At 46.6% G+C, this 18,981-nt stretch overlaps 1 protein-coding gene across 2 annotated transcripts in view; it reads right to left on the minus strand.

Annotated features, from left to right (window-relative positions):
• Positions 1-9,270, minus strand: part of LOC119436296 (uncharacterized) — a 47,334-nt gene extending 38,064 nt beyond the window's left edge. The window contains exon 1 of one of the 2 annotated variants that reach the window (XM_037703102.2): positions 9,092-9,270. In XM_037703102.2, the coding sequence (XP_037559030.1) occupies positions 9,092-9,212 (121 nt within the window). In that variant the 5' untranslated portion in view covers positions 9,213-9,270. Of the gene's footprint in view, positions 1-4,456; positions 4,933-9,091 lie in introns of those variants that run through there. The other variant, XM_037703104.2, reaches the window with a different exon arrangement.
• Positions 9,271-18,981: the final 9,711 nt, after the last annotated feature.

Genomic DNA, 18,981 nt, shown 5'->3' on the forward strand with positions numbered 1-18,981 from the left:
AAAAAATCTGGTAGGCTGTATCATGGACACAGCGGCAGTGGGGCACGGAAAAACGTCTTACGCGTGCTGCTGAGGGTGTGTGGTCACTAGGGTACAGAGGTGACGAAACCAGGGCCGGTACTTTGTAGCGATGCCTTTCCGGTAATAATGCCTTTTCGCGCTTATCGCGCTTTGTTAGTGGTCGGAGCGACGGTCCGCTCGCGCTATCAACGGGATCAGCCAGCCGTGAGCGGTGGATGATAAGACTAATATGGGCACCGTTCACTGTTCAGATGGCGCTACGACATTTCATGTTTCGCCCCAGTATTGCCGACGCCGGCTGCTAGAGAGGCTATGAAAATGATACGCCATTCCGAACGACAACGGCTTCCTTATCGTCACTCGTTTGAGAGGTATGCCCTGCGCTTTGACGATATCAAGCTCACAATTGTTCCCGCTGCTCATATCGATTGTGAACGCGTGCTATCATATGCAGAGCATGCGCACTTTGATATTTTCACAACTCGGACAGTCTTCTTTCGTGATAAGCGATCGAAACTATCACGGCTAATGTATACAGCGTATCTCCAGTTTTGCTGGTTTTGACACTGGCCGTCCCAAAGCTTCACTTGTAGTGGCGCATAGATCGCGCGCAAACTGCAATGCACGGTGCCTATAGGATAAGTCATAAGGCATCGCTACAAAATCGCGGCCCAAATGCACAAGTGACATTTATTTACGCATCAGAAATCTTACATGCTTAACTTCAGCAAGTGGGGATCCTACGGTCTAAGCTTGCAATCATGATGCTCGCCCCCTATTCGTAGTGGGCCCGCCACTGACAATGGTGGTGAGTGCAAATAATTGGCATCCCTCTGTCTTGCTGCCAAAATTTCTTTACCATTTCTGGTTCGCCATTTTCGGACTTGATACGTGTCGAACACGCGAGCGCCATAGCCAAGCAAGTGTGAAATTTCTGCAAGAAATAGCACACTTCTCCCTATAACTCCTGATAAGCACAGGCTTGAGTTTGATGCATTATGGCTGCGACTACTCCCTCTCGGATCGACAAAGGTACAGCCAAGCTATATGCCTCTCAAAACACCAAGGAAGAAGCGAAATTTAGCTCCAATTGTGTCATGCGTTAAGGCAATAGGTAAGGTTAAGTGCAGTGACCATAGGTTAGTGAGGTCTAGGATTTCTCTCAATTTGAAGAGAGAGAGAGTGAAATTAGTCAAGAGGAAACAGGCCAACCTAGAGGCAGTAAGGGTAAAAGCAGACCAATTCAGGCTGGTGCTCGCAAACAAATATGCAGCTTTAGAACAGGAAGATGAAGATAACATAGAGATAATGAACGAAACCGTAACTAGGCTGATCTCAGAAGCAGCAATTGAAGTGGGAGGTAAAGCACCAAAGCAACCTGTAGGGAAGCTCTCCCAAGAAACAAAGGACCTAATAAAGAAACGACAAAACATGAAAGTGTCCAACTCAAGAGATCAGATAGAATTCGCTGAACTGTCAAAACTGATCAACAAGAAGAAAGTAAGGGATATTCGAAATTATAACGTGGGAAAAATTGAGGAAGCCATAAAATATGGACGCAGCATGAAATCAGTAAGAAGAAAACTAGGCATAGGACAAGGCAAGATGTATGCACTGAAAGATAAGCATAGTAATATCATCAGCAATTTCGATGACATAGTAAAAGCAGCAGAAGAATTCTATACTGACCTGTACAGTAGCCAAAACAACCAAGCTTCTTCCATTCGAAATAGTGATGAACCGGATACAGAAGCTCCTTCTATAACTAGCGATGAAGTTAGAAGGGCCTTGAAAGACATGACCAGGGGAAAAGCGCCTGGAGAAGATGGAATAACAGTAGATTTAATCAAAGATGGAGGAGATATCATGCTTGAAAAGCTTGCGGCCCTTTATACGAAATGCCTCACAACTTCAAGTGTACCAGAGAGCTGGAAGAACGCCAACATTATACTTATCCATAAGAAGGGAGACGTTAAAGAATTGAAGAATTACAGACCCATTAGCTTGCTTTCAGTATTGTATAAAATATTCACCAAGATAATTTCCAATAGAATCAGGACAACACTTGACTTCAGTCAACCAAGAGAACAGGCTGGCTTCAGGAAGGGATATTCTACGATGGACCATATCCATGCCATCAATCAGGTAATCGAGAAATCTGCGGAGTACAATCAACCTCTCTATATGGCTTTCATAGATTATGAAAAGGCATTCGATTCAGTAGAGATATCAGCAGTCATAGAGGCATTGCGTAATCAAGGAGTGGAGGAGGCATACGTGAATATCTTGGCAAATATCTACAAGGATTCCACAGCTACCTTGGTTCTCCACAAGAAAAGTAGAAAGATACCTATCAAGAAAGGGGTCAGGCAAGGAGACACAATCTCTCCAATGCTATTCACTGCATGCTTAGAAGAAGTATTCAAGCTCTTAGACTGGGAAGAATTAGGAGTGAGGATCGATGGCGAATATCTCAACAACCTTCGGTTTGCAGATGACATTGTCCTATTGAGCAACAATGGAGAGGAATTACAACAAATGATTGAGGACCTTCATCGAGAAAGTGCAAGAATTGGGTTGAAGATGAATATGCAGAAGACAAAGATAATGTTCAATAGCCTGGCAAGCGAACAAGAATTCAGGATCGCCAGTCACCCTCTAGAATCTGTAAAGGAATATGTTTATCTAGGTCAATTACTCACAGGGGACCCTGATCATGAGAAAGAAATTTACAGAAGAATAAAATTAGGTTGGAGTGCATACGGCAGGCATTGCCAAATCCTGACTGGGAGCTTACCACTGTCGTTGAAAAGAAAAGTGTACAATCATTGCATTCTACCGGTGCTAACATACGGGGCAGAAACTTGGAGGTTAACAAAGAAGCTCGAGAACAAGTTAATGACCGCACAAAGAGCAATGGAACGAAAAATCTTAGGAGTAACGTTAAGAGACAGGAAGAGAGCGGTGTGGATCAGAGAACAAACGGGGGTAGACGATATTCTAGTTGACATTAAGCGGAAGAAATGGAGCTGGGCAGGCCATGTAATGCGTAGGATGGATAACCGGTGGACCATTAGGGTTACAGAATGGATACCAAGAGAAGGGAAGCGCAGTCGAGGACGGCAGAAAGTCAGGTGGGATGATGAGGTTAGGAAATTCGCAGGCGCAAGTTGGAATACGCTAGCGCAAGACAGGGGTAATTGGAGATCGCAGGGAGAGGCCTTCGTCCTGCAGTGGACATAAATATAGGCTGATGATGATGATGATGATGATGATGGTGTCATGCGTGGCGCGACAACAGCGCGACCTGAGTACGTGACACATGAATGATCTTGTTTCCTCTATATATATAGAGCGATACCAAAGTAAGGCACGCATGGTTACAAATGTATAAGCGATAATACTGTAATACGTTTACGTTACACGCGGTTTTAGCAAGCGACCCGATATGCAGACCGAACTGAAAGACGTTTCACGTATAAAAAGGTAACATGAAAGGTAACCGTTACAAAATATGGCTCCTATACTCAAAGGCGATTGTAGCCGTAATCTCGATTGTCATTCTCTCCTCAGCGTCTCAATTCAGAGTACGTGCATTCTACTTCGCGCTTCCTATTCAACGCCACCGTCTTAATTATGCAACGTTTCTTGATGAGGACGATGGGAACTGGTGCTCACTGTCAAAACATGTCTAACGCGAACGTCAGGGAAAACACATAGTGCCGTCGACACACGTATATTGTGCTGATAAACGCACAGACGCACGCACGAAAAAAAGGAGAAAAATAGAGAAATGCCAGACTGCAACGGTGTGCTTTCAGAACTCACTTCATCAAGGGTTACCTTTACGATAAGGTGTTCACTAAAAAGCGATCACACGTATCCTTGGGTCTCCGCCGCACTTAACGCTCGGAACCGATAATCTATAGCCACGTCACTTGCTTATCTGTGGTCGCGGGGCGGGTATGGCACCCTCGATATTCTCATTATGAAAGTCTCGCCGTCTGCGATGCGTCACATTATGAAGGTACTGAATGATACACGACATTGGAAGGCAATATTTATCAATGGTCTCATAATGCGCGCGCCACACGCCTATTCTATGTTCACGCAAATATTATTATACTTTACCCAGGCTAAATGAATTGAGCAGAAATCCGCAAGGTGCAGAAGGCAACACGAAATTGAAATTTTCTATCCAACTGCAAGCGTTCCACAGTTTTCTGGTGGGAGGCAAAATAGAACGTTTTTAACCGCACTTACGCGGACGATAGAGTCATTGACACATTAACAATAATCATCTTGTCTCCCGCTGACAAAGAGAGTATATAAGGAAAGCGAAAGCGCTATAGGACAAGCGCCACAAGTGACGACTTGCAGTGTTCGCTGCTGGCGCTTGTGCTGTCTACATACGAACGTATAAAGGCGCACTCACCGGTTCGCGAATTTTATCGGCTGGCAGGCTCAGCAGTCCAAAAGCTCGGGCGGCGAAAAACGGCGCGCGTCGCCTCCCCACCTCTCGGACGTATTGCAGGGGGAAGTGAACAGCAGGCTGAGCGCGGACCCGCGGCGTTGTTCCTCTTCGTATAGACGGCGGAAAACGGACGCGTGTACAGGATGCTGAGTCGGAGAAAAAAAAAAAAGAAAGGACAGCGCTGCTGCGCAATGGGGTGGGTGTTCTTGAGATACGGCCGCTTCCTCTGTCATCCAGCCAACAGCTTCGACGCTAGCGCACGCCGGCGCTTTCGCTCTGCCGCGTCGCGGACGACCTATAGCTGCTGGCGTCGTGCGCACGCGGCGCGAACTCCGCTACCTTGCCGGCCCACCTATGTCGAGTCAGCGCTGTGACGCGTCATGCCTCCGCGGCCAAGCAGCCGCTCGCGCCCGAGGATCGCTGCCGAGACCGCACGCATGATACTCCGCGCGCGCGGCTCGCCTTAGCGCGTTTTTACGCTGGCGACGACGCGGACGATCGTCGAGCGAGCGCTCGCGAGGTATCGCCACGGCGCGGAAGGTGCCAGCCAGCCATCGAAACCGGAGAAGTGGGTCGCGTTTACCCAGACATCACCAGTCGCCGCTCGGTTCCTCAATGTGTGACACTGATCTTTTCGCGATGCACGACAACGGGCGTTTCTGCCTCCGGCCGGTCTGACGCGCGTGAGATCGCCGCGTACTGTTTTTGATACGAACCGCACTTCGATAGTGGAATGCGGTTGCTGAGCGCTACCGGCGTTTCCTTGCCTCCCCCCCCCCCCCCCTTTTTTTTTTTTGCGTGTTTATAACTTTATGCGCGAAAAAGAGTGCTCTACGAAGCCTGTGTTACGTTTTAGGAAAAGGGAAACAATGAAAAAGAAAAAAAGTGTAGTAAAAATTATGATAAGTGAAACATCTAAAATATATGTCGCGCCTCGAACAACTATCGAGACTCAGAAATAGCACAAGTTTCTTTCTTCGTTATTGTAGGCTATTTTGATTTTGCAACATATAAGGGGGGTGGGGGGGGGGGGAGGGTACGCCCTTACAATGAGATGGCTTGCTGAGACAGTGCTGAGACAGTGGGCATGCTCAGGCCAGTATAGCTTGCTGCATGCAGCAGTAGGGCAAACGCAGCAGCTGAGCGTCGCGTTCAGCTGTCCGCATAAATCACTTTCGCCTAGAAAAAGACCTCCCAGCTGATTCACATTCAAAGGATCCACTTGTATGCGTCAGTTCCCAGCTGCTAGCGAAACGTATGTCTGCTCAATTGCGTCTCCTTTTTTCTTTCTTTTTTTTTTTTTTTTTTTTGGGGGGGGGGGGCGTTTTTAGACGCTACAAGTACTTCATTATTGAGCGTTTCAGTCCTTCCTACTCATAATTCCTATCCGCTGATGTTGTGCATTAGCTAAGTACATGGGAAATTTGACTATAAAGGCCTGTTATTTGATCACGATATTTGACAAAAAGAAGTTCAAAATAATAAAAAAAAGCGGCAGAATCCATCTCACGATCAATGTCGACGCTAATTCTGTTTGCATTGAGGCAATGTAGCGACACCGCCGAAACGCGTCATGCGTGAGGCGTGCACTGCGCAGCCGGGCTCCTGTCTAGCGCTCTTTCCCTCTGGACACGCTGCGCTATCAAGCGCGCACCGCCACGAAATTCGCGCGTCTGAATATATAGTCAGACAACATTGTCCGGATATATATGACGCGGGTTCGATTCCGCCCAGAAGCGGATAAATTTTGAAGGATATATATATATATATATATATATATATATATATATATATATATATATATATATATATATATATATGTGTGCACTTGTTGAGGACGCACGTATGGGAAAGAAACGATCCTTTATTTTCTACGGCTCGGTCGGGGTCCTGTCTTCGTCCGGGCGATGTCCGGACCCCGCCGAGCCGTAGCAAATAAAGCATCGTTTCTTTCGTAGCACAAAGGCCGGATCCCGGCCGAAACGTAGGAAATAAACCATTGTTTCTGTCGTACGTGCGTCCTCAACTTACAGGTGCCTAATCAACTACCGGATCCCGGCAGACTGCCACTGTATATATATATATATATATATATATATATATATATATATATCCATAGTCTAAAGGGTAGAGCCCTTTACTCCTTTACCCTTTAGAGTCAGTACCCTTTAGACACTGCATGGACTACCCAGGGATCCAAGTTGGCGTGAAAGAGGTTAGATACGGACAAGACAGCTATAAAGACAAACATACCGCAAACTGGGTCAAGTTCCCAAAGATTGCTCATCGCATTCAAATAAGGTCGATGAGGCGTTAAGAAGGAAAGCAAAAATTTACTAAAAGAATTCATGCACGAGCACTTAAGTTGCGAGTTTATGCAAGACTATGTGGAATAAGCCCATTTAGGTGGGTGGTGGCTCAAATAAACAATAAAGTTTAATTACCCCACTAAGCACACATTAAAATCATCTCCATTTACTGTGCTATAAGCGCAATAAGAAACAAATCAACTAATTTGAATGTCTACAGCGAACCAAATGAATACTGAGTTTCGCGCTGTGAAGATGAGAAGCTGCTGTGTCAAGGAATGAATTAACTAACAATCGCGCGGGCAGAAACTGCAAGCGCCGCTGCATGTCATCGCTAATGCATGCATGGCTCGCAAATATTTGGTTCGGCTTGTACTTTGGTGCTGATGTCATGCGTTTGTGATAAAAAAAATCACAAGCGCTGCTCACGACGTGGTCACTGTCCTTTACGGATGATTAAAGGTTCCATACGTGATCAACAGGCATACCGAAGGAGAACTTCGTTTGTAATTTTATCCCGACATAAAAAACTGGTGCTATAAGCTTCCAGCAACGAGTTATTCTTTGCGTAGTGGCTGATTTCAACTGTGCAATTACGATGTGCCAGTAATAATTTAGAAAGTTATGTTATTATATTATATTATTAAGTCATCATATTAGTGATTATCACATAAATTCCGATGTCCGCCTCTGCTATCAAGCTTGGTCAAAAATGACTTTCCTTGGAATTCTCTACTTTTTTTAATAATCATAGACAGTCCGTCGCTGAAACACGTGGTATACCTGCTTCATACCGCTTGTTTTTTTATTATTATTTTACATACTAAAAAAATCACCTGTGGCAGATAACGGAACTCTAGTCTTTGAGCTGAATTACTCCAAGAGGCGCGAGAAATCAACATGCATAATAGACTAATTAACGAGATTTCACTTAGTAAGTGTTTAACTAATTAGTTTACGGCACATACAATTCACGAATTGTATCCGGTGAGTTCGCAAGGCGATATATCAACATAAACCGCATTCTGAGGATGACACCTGTTTCGAGATATTAATTCCCAAAGGACTGGAATTCGCAAGCTCGTGTTCAGTATTATAACGCCATATATACTCGTATAATTTCTTCCGGTGTGGGGGGGGGGGGTAAACTTGACCTGGGGTGGGGAAGGTGAGGGGGAGAGGGAGGGCTGGGCAAGCTGTGTACTCACACAGAAATTTCGAAGGAAGGGGGGGGGGCACGTTCTTGGTCTGCAACCCCCCCCCCCCCCCCCCCCCCCCCCCTGCCGCATATAACCACTGAGTCACCACGATGAGTTTTCCCGGCATTTCGGAACAAGGCTGCAGCGCAGATGACACGCTGCGGATATCCAGATTTCCTGATATCCAGATCACCCTGCACTCTGATGCAGTATAGTGCATGCTGTGTACGCGTGATTTTTAGAAGCTGTAACTCTGGATTAATTAAGAATGGGAATAGTTCTACGGCAGCAACGACTTTATTTGGCCTGGTTTCGTACAACCAGCACACATGCTCGCTAGAAAACTTAAGTTGTTTATCTAGAAATCCCCGCGAAACTTCCTGCTGTGCTTCACTTAGATTTCTTTAAATCATTCGTTAGAGTTGCTGTTTCGGCGACTGAGTGGATTCTCAATTTTCTGCCCTCCATAGCTAAATGCTAAACTCGCCAGCTTTTAAACAGAGCATCACTACGTGACCCATACTACTGGACGGACGTTTGAACGCGCATCACCATGCAAGTATCAATCGGCGTGAATCCCCACAGAAATCCCGGGCTCCACTTCCCGGCGTGTGTACAAGGAAGCGATGGCATCCTCTTTTCGAACTACTAAGAACTATCCATGCAAGCCTCTCCATTCTTTTCATAGTGCGTCTCGCAAATGCGGTTATTGGGCCGGGTAATAATAAATTACAATATTGTGTTGTGGACTTTAACGATCGAGGAATGTTGTCCAACCCTTCTCCATCAACAGACACATTTTGCGCGTGGGAGAATGAAAGTGACGTTAATGAAGCAAGGACCCGATCAGCACTAAACACTACCAAAAAAGTAGATGCAGCGAAAGAGTAGCAAGGGATCTCTGAGTCAACTTGATGGAGCAGGCGGCCGGCTTACCTATCCGAGGCGCTGGAACGGTGCGCACTTCGAACACGTCCGCCCGTAAGCGTGTCGCCACAAGGGACCCGCAGATATACCCGCAGGTTTTTGTGTATCTACCAGCGTGAACTCAGTACGCGCAATGGTGAAGGTAGGAAGCTCACGATTACCGAATAGACATTCCGAAGACCCCAACGAAGACGACAGTCGCGGAGCGGCAGCAGCAGACGACGGCGGTGCAGACGACACGACGGTAGCTCCGCCTGCCAGCACCGTGGCGGGGCTTTCCATGAGCGGGCTTGCTCGCCCTTCGGGTATGCAGCCCACGCAGCCAGCGACGGCGGTAGTTCGCCGAGCTGTCACGCCGGGTGACTGTACCGCGGCGCCGTCGCTTAAAAGCGATGATTGTGCGTAGCCGAGGTCAGTGAATGACTAACGGCGGTTTGCTATCTGCGTGTTGTGATAAAATGCCCGCGGCAGGATAAGTGCCCTCCGTTCGGAAGGGGTGGTGGTGCTGACAATCGATTACTAAATGATACGATGCTGTAACGAGAGCGCATACAAAAAGCTCTGTTCTTGCGGTGCGCTTTCGTTAGCGCACAGTCTTTCGTCACGTGTTTGGAACACGCGGGATGGTCATTAAGAGTAAAATACCGTCGAGGCACCCCTGTTAACCACCCCCCCCCCCCCCTCCTCCCTTCTCCGCTCTCTGTGACATTAGAACAGGGCGATGTGGATGGGGAGGATATTATACGGTATGCTCTATTTTCGGCTGTCAAGACATTGTAACTCAGTAAATCCCCCATCCACCCCCTCGCTTGTAGGGTCATTGCTATCTCGAAATCAGCCAGAGTCCTTTGCAACGCGTACGCATTCTAAATCGTAGCACGAATGAACGAGTGGGTCTGGACAGTGTGTGGAAGCAAACAGCTAGACGAGGCGGTCGACTGCAATTTGGCAGCGCGCCCGTTTGGAGTGCAGGAAAATTGCGCAGGCACCATCATTAGGCCTTCTTGGTATGTCTATTTAAGCGGGAAATAACCCACCTTATCAACGTGGTTGCTTTGTTTAAAAACAACTTGTTGTTCTTGATTCCCGGCCGCGGCACTAGCATCTGCAAGTGGTTGAAGTGCAAAAAACGCTCGTGTGCTTGATTTAGGTGCGCGTTAATGAACCCCCTGTGGCCAAAATTAATCCAAAGCCCTCCATTACGGCGTCTTTTATAGCCTCAGAGTTGCTTTTGGACGCTAAACCCTGTGAATCAGTCAGTCTTCTTGTCCTCGGAGCACTCATTTTGATCAAACAAGATTCTGATCCTGCGCATTTTGGCCATTCAACATTCAGCGGGTTATACGACTTGTATGTACGCCTGTGCATATTCGGTCGTTATATTTGATCTTATTAGTCACCGATAAGCATTGATTGCAAGCCTCTCACTAGCGAATACCTTCGATAGCATTTGCAGCCTGCGCTACATTTGGTATCTCGAGTTACGGTATGTTACGAATGGCTCGGAATATTCTTTTCGGGGTATCCAAATGCGGAGAAAACAAAATTGAGAAAGGCAGCACTTTCCCATGTTTCCTCCACTATCGTTCGCCATGCAGTTGCGGATGGCTGTAGAAATCTTCCCGCAGAACGCAGGAAAACAATAATAAAGAAAATAAACAGCACGCCAAGCGACGTGATAAAACAATCTAATGTGAATATGCAGGCCAAGAGAGCATCAGGCAGCGTGTCTCAACCAGAGCAGGTCAGGCAATCTCGAGCTCGCGCCTCCCGGACGACTGGCGATGTGTCTGCAGCGCCGGGCATTCGTCTTCACTACAGTTCAAACAAACATATATATGTTGATGGCACTGCAACACGCCCAGGACTCTAGTATAATATTAAACCAGTCTGGTCTGCTGTACAATCAAGTCTGTTTGAAGGTGGACTGCTTTCACATTGTTTTTACCTTGCCCTATCGTTTCTCCGCGGAGACAAGTCTTGCTTCCTGATTGCCCCTTTTCCACCACCTGTACGCAGGAACGCCACTCTTCTTGTTCTGCTCTGCTGAAATTTTCCTCTCGAAGGTTGGGTCAGTTCTTTCAAGGCCGACCCCACACTTAGAAACGTCTTGCCTAAGTGATGCCGCTCCCGGGAGAGATGGAACCAGACCCCTGGCACTTTTGCAAGCACTTCGTGAAGGCCCGCTGTCCGCCGACCTAAAACTGAATTACAGCGCTCTAACCAAATTTGATATGAGCATTCGACAAGAAATATACGAACTGATTGATTGCCTCCGCGTGCAACGGGTGCAGAAAACGAGCTCTTGTGATATGATGGCTCGTCACCTGAACACTTATTTCACTCACGGTGTCAAGAACGACGTACTCAAGAGTCTGTGTCGGCGTCATAATTTTCGGGGAACCGCTACAAAAGTAGGCACTGCAATGGCAGGCCCAGATTAGTTAACGAAGCCTCGCTTGAGATAGCGGCGGCGAGGCGATTCTCACGGCCTCCACGAACTGTGATTACAAAATCATATCAAAGCGCGTGTGAATGCGGCTCACTCCAGTACTTATAAGTATAATGTTTTGGGCCACCACGCATGTTGCTCCCTGGGGCGCTCTACTCAGCTCCACGGTACAGAGCGATCAGGGCCCTTCTCCAGTGGGTGAATCCCATCAGAAGACTAACGGGTAACGGGCATTCTTTGCTCATGCGATCAGGAGAGGGCATCCGATATTGTTAGTCACAGGTATACCAGACAGCCTGCCATGTAGTTTGGCATTTCATTATATATATATATATATATATATCTGCGGGACGAAGGCCTCTCTCTGCGATTTCCAGTTACCCCTGTCTTGCGCTAACTGATTCCAACTTGCGCCTGCAAATTTTGTAACTTCATCACCCCACCTAGTTTTCTGCCGTCCTCGACTGCACTTCCCTTCTCTTGGTATCCATTCTGTAACTCTAATGGTCCACCGGTTATCCATCCTATGCATTACATGGCCTGCCCAGCTCCACTTTTTTCCGCTTAATATCCACTAGAATATCGGCTATCCCCGTTTGTTCTCTGATCCACACCGCTCTCTTCCTGTCTCTTAACGTTAGGCCTAACATTTTTCGTTCCATCGCTCTTTGTGCGGTCCTTAACTTGTTCTCGAGCTTCTTTGTTAACCTCCAAGTTTCTGCCCCATATGTTAGCACCAGTAGGATGCAATGATTGTACACTTTTCTTTTCAACGACATTGGTAATCTCCCAGTCAGGATTTGGTAATGCCTGCCGTATGCACTCCAGCCCAATTTTATTCTTCTATGAATTTCTTTCTCATGATCAGGGTCCCCTGTGAGTAACTTGCCTAGATAAACGTACTCCTTTACAGACTCTAGAGGCTGACTGGCGATCCTGAATTCTTGTTCCCTTGCCAGGCTATTGAACATTATCTTTGTCTTCTGCATATTAATCTTCAACCCCACTCTTGCACTTTCTCGGCTAAGGTCCTCAATCATTTGTTTAATTCGTCCCCAGTGTAGCTGAACAAGACAATGTCATCTGCAAACCGAAGGTTGTTGAGTTATTCGCTGTTGATTCTCCCTCCTAAGCCTTTAAGAGCTTGAATACTTCTAAGCATGCAGCATAGGCGGAAAGTTTTCACTTTTCCGGGGGGGGGGGGGGGGCTGATTAGCTTTCCGAAACCTACCCATATATATATATATATATATATATATATAATGCTAACAATTTTCTAGTTCTAGCTTTATGGCGAATGCAATTATATGGACACTTAAGGCAAATTGTCGTGGTTGTCGTCGCCGTGATGTTCCGCATTAAATCCAAAAGCCATATCCATGAGCGATCCATACCCTGTGGATGCGGGAAAAAGCACGTAACAGTAAGCCGGAAAGGATGGCGGCTTGATGGCATTATTTCCCACGCGCTCAATATTCGGGTTAGTTGAAGGTCATGTAATCAAACGCGAATGGGAAGGAGAGCACGCGTCTTCTCTAGCCCTGCCGTAGCTGTGAATGACTGTGCGCGGCTGACGCTTATGGGGCCCGCGTGCCATATCTAATTGTTGGTAATCATTGGTGGGTGCAATGATAAAGGGCGACCAGGGATGGCTGCTAACTTCATGCGCGCTGTCTTCCTTGCCGGGCTGTCTTTCTGCACCCCTAGTGTTGCAGAGTTAAGAGACAGAGGTCATCGCAGATCACTCACAGAGGCTGTCAGTAGTGGAGATAAAAATAGGCAGATAATGATGATGAATCTAATTTTCAGGGTTGCGGTGAATCGCGCGGCTGTACGAACCGTTCGGCTCCGCTGCCGGTGTTCTTCACAATGCTTGCGTTGTGGAAGCGATTGCTCGAGGTCATCCAGTAAGGTATTTACAGGTTTACATGGTCCGTGCTTACTGTGGCCACTATGCTTACTATCTTAATTTTATGTGAATGTTTAGTGCAATTTATATGGCCACTATAACTAACGTATAGACTCGTGTAAGGGCCACACTTTTTTGTCGCGATTTTGACGAGCCTTTCATCGGACCGGGCCATTTGACCTCATTTTTCCAACTACGTGTATCAAATCCGCCGTAAACCTCCGCGATCGCCTCCTGTCGACATCCAGTAGCGACGCGCGAAAGTGCGCTGCGCGCGACAATTCGCTGTTGAGCCCGATCAGAATCAGCGCACGGAACGCGATTGCTGCTCGGTTGGATGTCTTTTTTAGATGCGAAGCATCTTATGGTCGGGGCTATGTCCCTCCTTGAATCCGCCGTGCGGCGTCCGCACCCGCACTGCGCATGTGCATCCTCCCCCCCCTCTCCTTGTCTCATCTCCTCTCCTCTCGGCATTCCTCCTCTCCTCTCCAACGCTCCTCTCCTCTGCGCATGCTCATTCTCCCCCCCCCCTCCTCTCCTTGTCTCATCTCCTCTCCTCTCGGCATTCCTCCTCTCCTCTCCAACGCTCCTCTCCTCTGCGCTTGCGCATCCTCCTCCCCCTCCTCTCCTTGTCTCATCTCGTCTCCTCTCGGCATTCCTCCTCTCCTCTCCGACGCTCCTCTCCTCTCCGGATTGCGCAACGAATGGCAACACCTGCGGCTCCGTGCGCGATAATGCGAAGCAGCTTAGGTTAGAGGCGCGACGGTAGGCGCCCCAGCGGCACCGGCAACAGTCACCAACGCCGCGCGCGTTGGGTGCGAACGCGGGCAAAACGCCGACGGCGTCGACAACAGTTCTGAGCGTTGCTGGTGCTGCTGCATGTCCAAGTTTATACAGCTGAAAAAACTACCTTGAGTCGACCCCATGGCTGCTTCGCATACTACTCAGGGTTCCCCTACGGGAAGATGGTGTAATTTTTTCTAAATGTTGGCTGTCAAGTTGTGGATGCGGCCCTTACACGCGTGCGATCCTTACACGGATTTACACGGTAAGAATATTCCTTCGTGTAATTGTCTTCTACTTCGCTATCACTAATACGGCTTCGCCTTCCCGGCCTAACTGCACTCTTTTTTTTTTTATTTTTTTCGAACTTTGAGTCCGAGTATAGGCGCTGCTGCGCATGACTTCTAGACTTCTATTTATTCTGATGTTGAGTGAATGTGGCTTGGCATCATTTCGGTTACTGAGTGAATTCTATATACAAGGTGTTTCAGCGAACAGTTTCCAAAATTTTTAAAGGTGGCCTGTGGCAGATAGTACAATTCTCGTTCATAAGCTCGTCTACTCGAAGAGGCGGGCATTACTTGCACAAAAAATTGAAATGCATAATCGACTAATTAACAAAATTAACCAATTAAGTTTTTAGCTAATTACCTTATGGCCCATGTTGCAATTTACAAATTCTAGCCGTGGAGTGCGGATCCACTTTGAACTATATCTCAGGCTGACAACAGTGTCGAGATATTAATTTTCTAACTTTGCGGAGAAATACATTGGCGTGCCAGCCACTTTCTCAACAAAGCGTCGTTTTATGCATTAAAGCACAAAAGTATGAAAAGAAGAAATTATGCTATCTTACGTGCCAAAACCACGATCTGATTATGAGGCACGCCGTAGTGGAGGACTCTAGAATAACTTAGACCACCTGGGGCTCTTTAAGGTGCACCTAAATCGAAGTATACGGGTGTTCTAGCATTTCGCCCCATCGAAATGCAGCCGCCGTGGCCGTTATTTGATCCCGCCACCTCATGCTTAGCAGTCCAACACCATAGCCACTAAACAACCACGGCGGGTAAGCGCAAAAGTAACTGGAACGCCAATGCATTTCTCCGAAATGTTCGGGAATTAATATCTGGAAACTGGTGCCATCCTGAGAATTAGTTCCTATAGTGCATCCACCTTGCGAATTCCACGGCTAGAATTTGTAAATTGTAACACGGGCCATAAGTTAATATGTTAAAAACCTAATTGGTGATTTTTCTTAATTAGTCGATTATGCATTTCAATTTTGTGTGCAAGTAATGTGCATCTCTTGGAGTAGACCAGCTCATGAATTAGAATTGTGCTATCTGCCACAGGCAAGCTTTAAAAAATTGTTTGAAAGTGTTTGCTGACACACCCCGTATTTATGGCCTCTACATACAAGATGCGATGTTTCCATCCCTAATGCGTAAATGTTGTAAATAATTAGAAGAGCTTTTTTCCCCTTTTATTTTGTCGCCAGTCGTTAGCATTGCCTATTGGAAGGAGAATCAATATTGAGACACATATCACTGACGTGCTTTTCACACGCCGTTGATAGAAGACTCTGCCGAAGGGTTCACAGAAGTCTGCAGGTTCTTTTCAGGGTCAAAAAAGCACGCAAAGTAATTTGAAGTGAGGTGAACATACATCAACATATCCATTGTCTAGGTATAGGCTATCCATTTAGTTGGCTACCTCCTTCTCTTTAAAAAATATAATAAACTTTGTCCTTTGTATATATTTAAATATATTGTGTCTGTGCGCGGTGTTCTCAGCGGAAATTTTTTTAGAATGTTAAAGTGAGGAAACAGGGATGAGGTAGCCGCCGCTGGTGCTTCTAATGCGCTTGTCCTCCTATTGTCAGGATTTGCCGAAATAAAGCAAAAGTATAAATTAAAAGCCGTGCACGTCCGCGCCAACAATGGTGCCGTATGCTTTTAGCCAGAAAAAAAGTGAAAATGGGGAGGCAACGCAAGAGAATCCTCAAATTATGTGGGTAACAGAACTCCGGTGATGACATTTTAGGGGAAGGGGGTAGGCTACGGATCTCGGGAGGGGGGGGGGGGGGGGCTCAGCCTCCACTGGAAAATTCCAGAGGGGGCTCGAGCCCCGGAGCTCCCCCGTAGTCGGCGCCGACGGCATGCAGTGAATAGCATTGGAGAGATTGTGTCTCCTTTCCTGACCCCTTTCTTGATAGGCATCTTTCTACTTTTCTTGTGGAGAACCAAGGTTGCTGTGCAATTTTTGTAGATATTTATATTCACGTATGTATCCTGTACTCCTTGATTACGCAATGCCTCTATGACTGCTGGTATCTCTACTGAATCAAATGCTTTTTCATAATCTATGAAAGCCATATAGAGAGGTTGATTGTACTCCGCAGACTTCTCTATCACCTGATTGATGACATGGCTATGATCCATCGTATAATATATATATATATATATCTATATATATATATATATATATATATATATATATATATATATATATGCCCGGCAACCGACCGGGTAGCCTTAATCTTACAATTAAAAAATATACACAGGAAATTCATGTCCATTGGTGGAATTTGTACCACGGTACCCCGGCGCAACGGACCTATGCTCGACGCATTAGGCCACAGACGCATGCACAGCACGAGAGAACAACATCGTTACCAGACCTTCCCTCGTGGCAGGTAGCGCTTTCAACCGAATTCAGGATTGGCCTAAGTCGGTGGCAGAAAGGACGCGCCCGGCGTGGCGTGTCGTGTAACGCTATTATGGGCGCTATAACGTAAAATGATTACAAAGTATTTTGATTCCAAACTCCTGACGCTAAATTTACCTAACCACCGACGCAAGCATCGGGCGGTGACCCGCAGCGTTGTCTGAACAACCCAATCAAACACTCTCCTCGTTTATAGGAGGTCACCTTTGTTTGCTTTCAAAACCAATAACATTGTCTACACTCACCGGTTTTTCTTATCTAATTGGCTGACAAGAGGCGAAGAGCACGCTCTAGTGGAGAGGGCTTCGATGGGGCCGAGCCAGCATAGTGAAAATAGATAACCGCATGAAGATGGTGGTGCTGGCTTCTCCGATTGGTCCGCTTCGCCTTACTTTTAGTTTGCGGTGGCTGATCGAAAATCGCGGCGGCATGCAACGAAAGGATAAGAATGCCGCTAAAACGGATCCTCAGCATGGAAGAGTTGGCAGAGCGATGTCGTATGCATGCCGAAAGGGCTCGCTAACATTTTACTGCCCCGCAAAAAGCTTTATCACGCGCAAATAAATACATATGGTCACCGGCAGGTGCGAGTAGCGAGGGCCTGAGCGATCGGCGGGCAGCCAACTTCTATTCCTTTCGGAACGGGGCAGTCTGTGGCTATTCAGAAAATTTTTCAGTTTTGTTCGGCATATTAATGCGTTTTTCTCGGCGTGCACGTCACTTTGACGTGGTGAGTTTTCGCCGTTTTGTGAGGTCACGTGAGAGACAGGCGAAGAAGGCGTAGCCAGAAAACATTGGACCAATAGCAGAGGGCTAATGGCGAAAAGGCGTCGAATCAGGAATGATTATTTTTCTTTTGTGCGGTTGAATCATGCATAATCAGTGTGTACACGTTATATCAGATGGGGAGCTATCGCGGTTTTTGTGACTTCGCGTGGCAGACAGGCGAAGTTGGGAGTGGCCTGAAAATGTTTTGACCAATCGTGGAGGCTGATTGCAGAAATTGTAATCAAAACAGTTTGGAATCATTTTACGTTATAGCGCCCTATTACTATACACGACAAAATTGAGAAATGCATACGCTTGCGACAAAGTTAACACAGAATAGGCCGAGAAGGAAGCGGACAAAGAAAGGACACGCAAAACAGGACGGCAGGGAGCAGGCTGGGCGGCAGTCCTGTTTTGCGTGCCCTTTCTTTGTCGCTGGTTAAGAAAGCGTTGAGAAACAAGATTACGAGACAGCGCTTTGTACTACATGAATCGGTTCCAACAAGCTCTGCAGTTCCAGACCCTTTTAAAGACTATGAGATCAGCCGATACTGTAATCATCGCCAAGCGCCGAGCTCTGTGTGTGGTTAAGATACGACATACTGTCAAGAATACGCGAGGTTTTTCAAACGTCAGGCCAGTAGATTATTTGCCATCGTCGACAATGGCTGAAAACTCATTTTTCGTCTTCCTCGGTCTTTTCTAACTGCGCTGCGTTTCTCTGCACAGAAAGACTTTGAAACTAGAAATAATCATAAAAAGGAGCTGGAGACATAGCCGCACGCGGAACCGTGTAGTTTTTGTTTACGAGTTCTCGTTTCATGTGTAGCATGTATAGCGTGCCAGGTTTCCCAAGTTAAAAATTGGCTACGCGACCTTCTCTATCAGTTTTAGGCTGTTCAATTGCTTCTTCATTTCATTTTTCATTTCACTTTATTTCCCATCTTACAGTACAGATGGAGGGGTTGTAAAAAAAAAAGCTGCGCCAGGACAGCTTGACGAGTCTACAAACCTTATGTTCAGCAGGGGGGGGGGGGGGGGGGGGGGGGGCAGTACTGGAACTTGTACAATTTTAAAGCGTAAATACGTACACCAAGGAATCACCGCACAATACACAAAACAGCAATATATGTACACATAAGCGAACCTAAGGCATGTTATTTAAATACATACTATGAAGTTCATCGCGCGAACAGGAAAGCAAATCAAAATTAATGACAGCATAGCCATTCAGAAGAGACGGATGAGTGTAGTGAAGGCGTTCTCTTCCCAGAATAGGTAGAGGTATCGGTACTATTCATTCCTCGCCATGCCTTGTTGGATAGCCGAGTACCTTTTTCCTTAGTTCTGATAATTTCCTGAGGTTGGTTATGTTATTTCTAAATTACGATTTAAAGGGGACACTAAGG

Source organism: Dermacentor silvarum, chromosome 1, assembly GCF_013339745.2.
Source record: "Dermacentor silvarum isolate Dsil-2018 chromosome 1, BIME_Dsil_1.4, whole genome shotgun sequence".
Taxonomy (NCBI): domain Eukaryota; kingdom Metazoa; phylum Arthropoda; class Arachnida; order Ixodida; family Ixodidae; genus Dermacentor; species Dermacentor silvarum.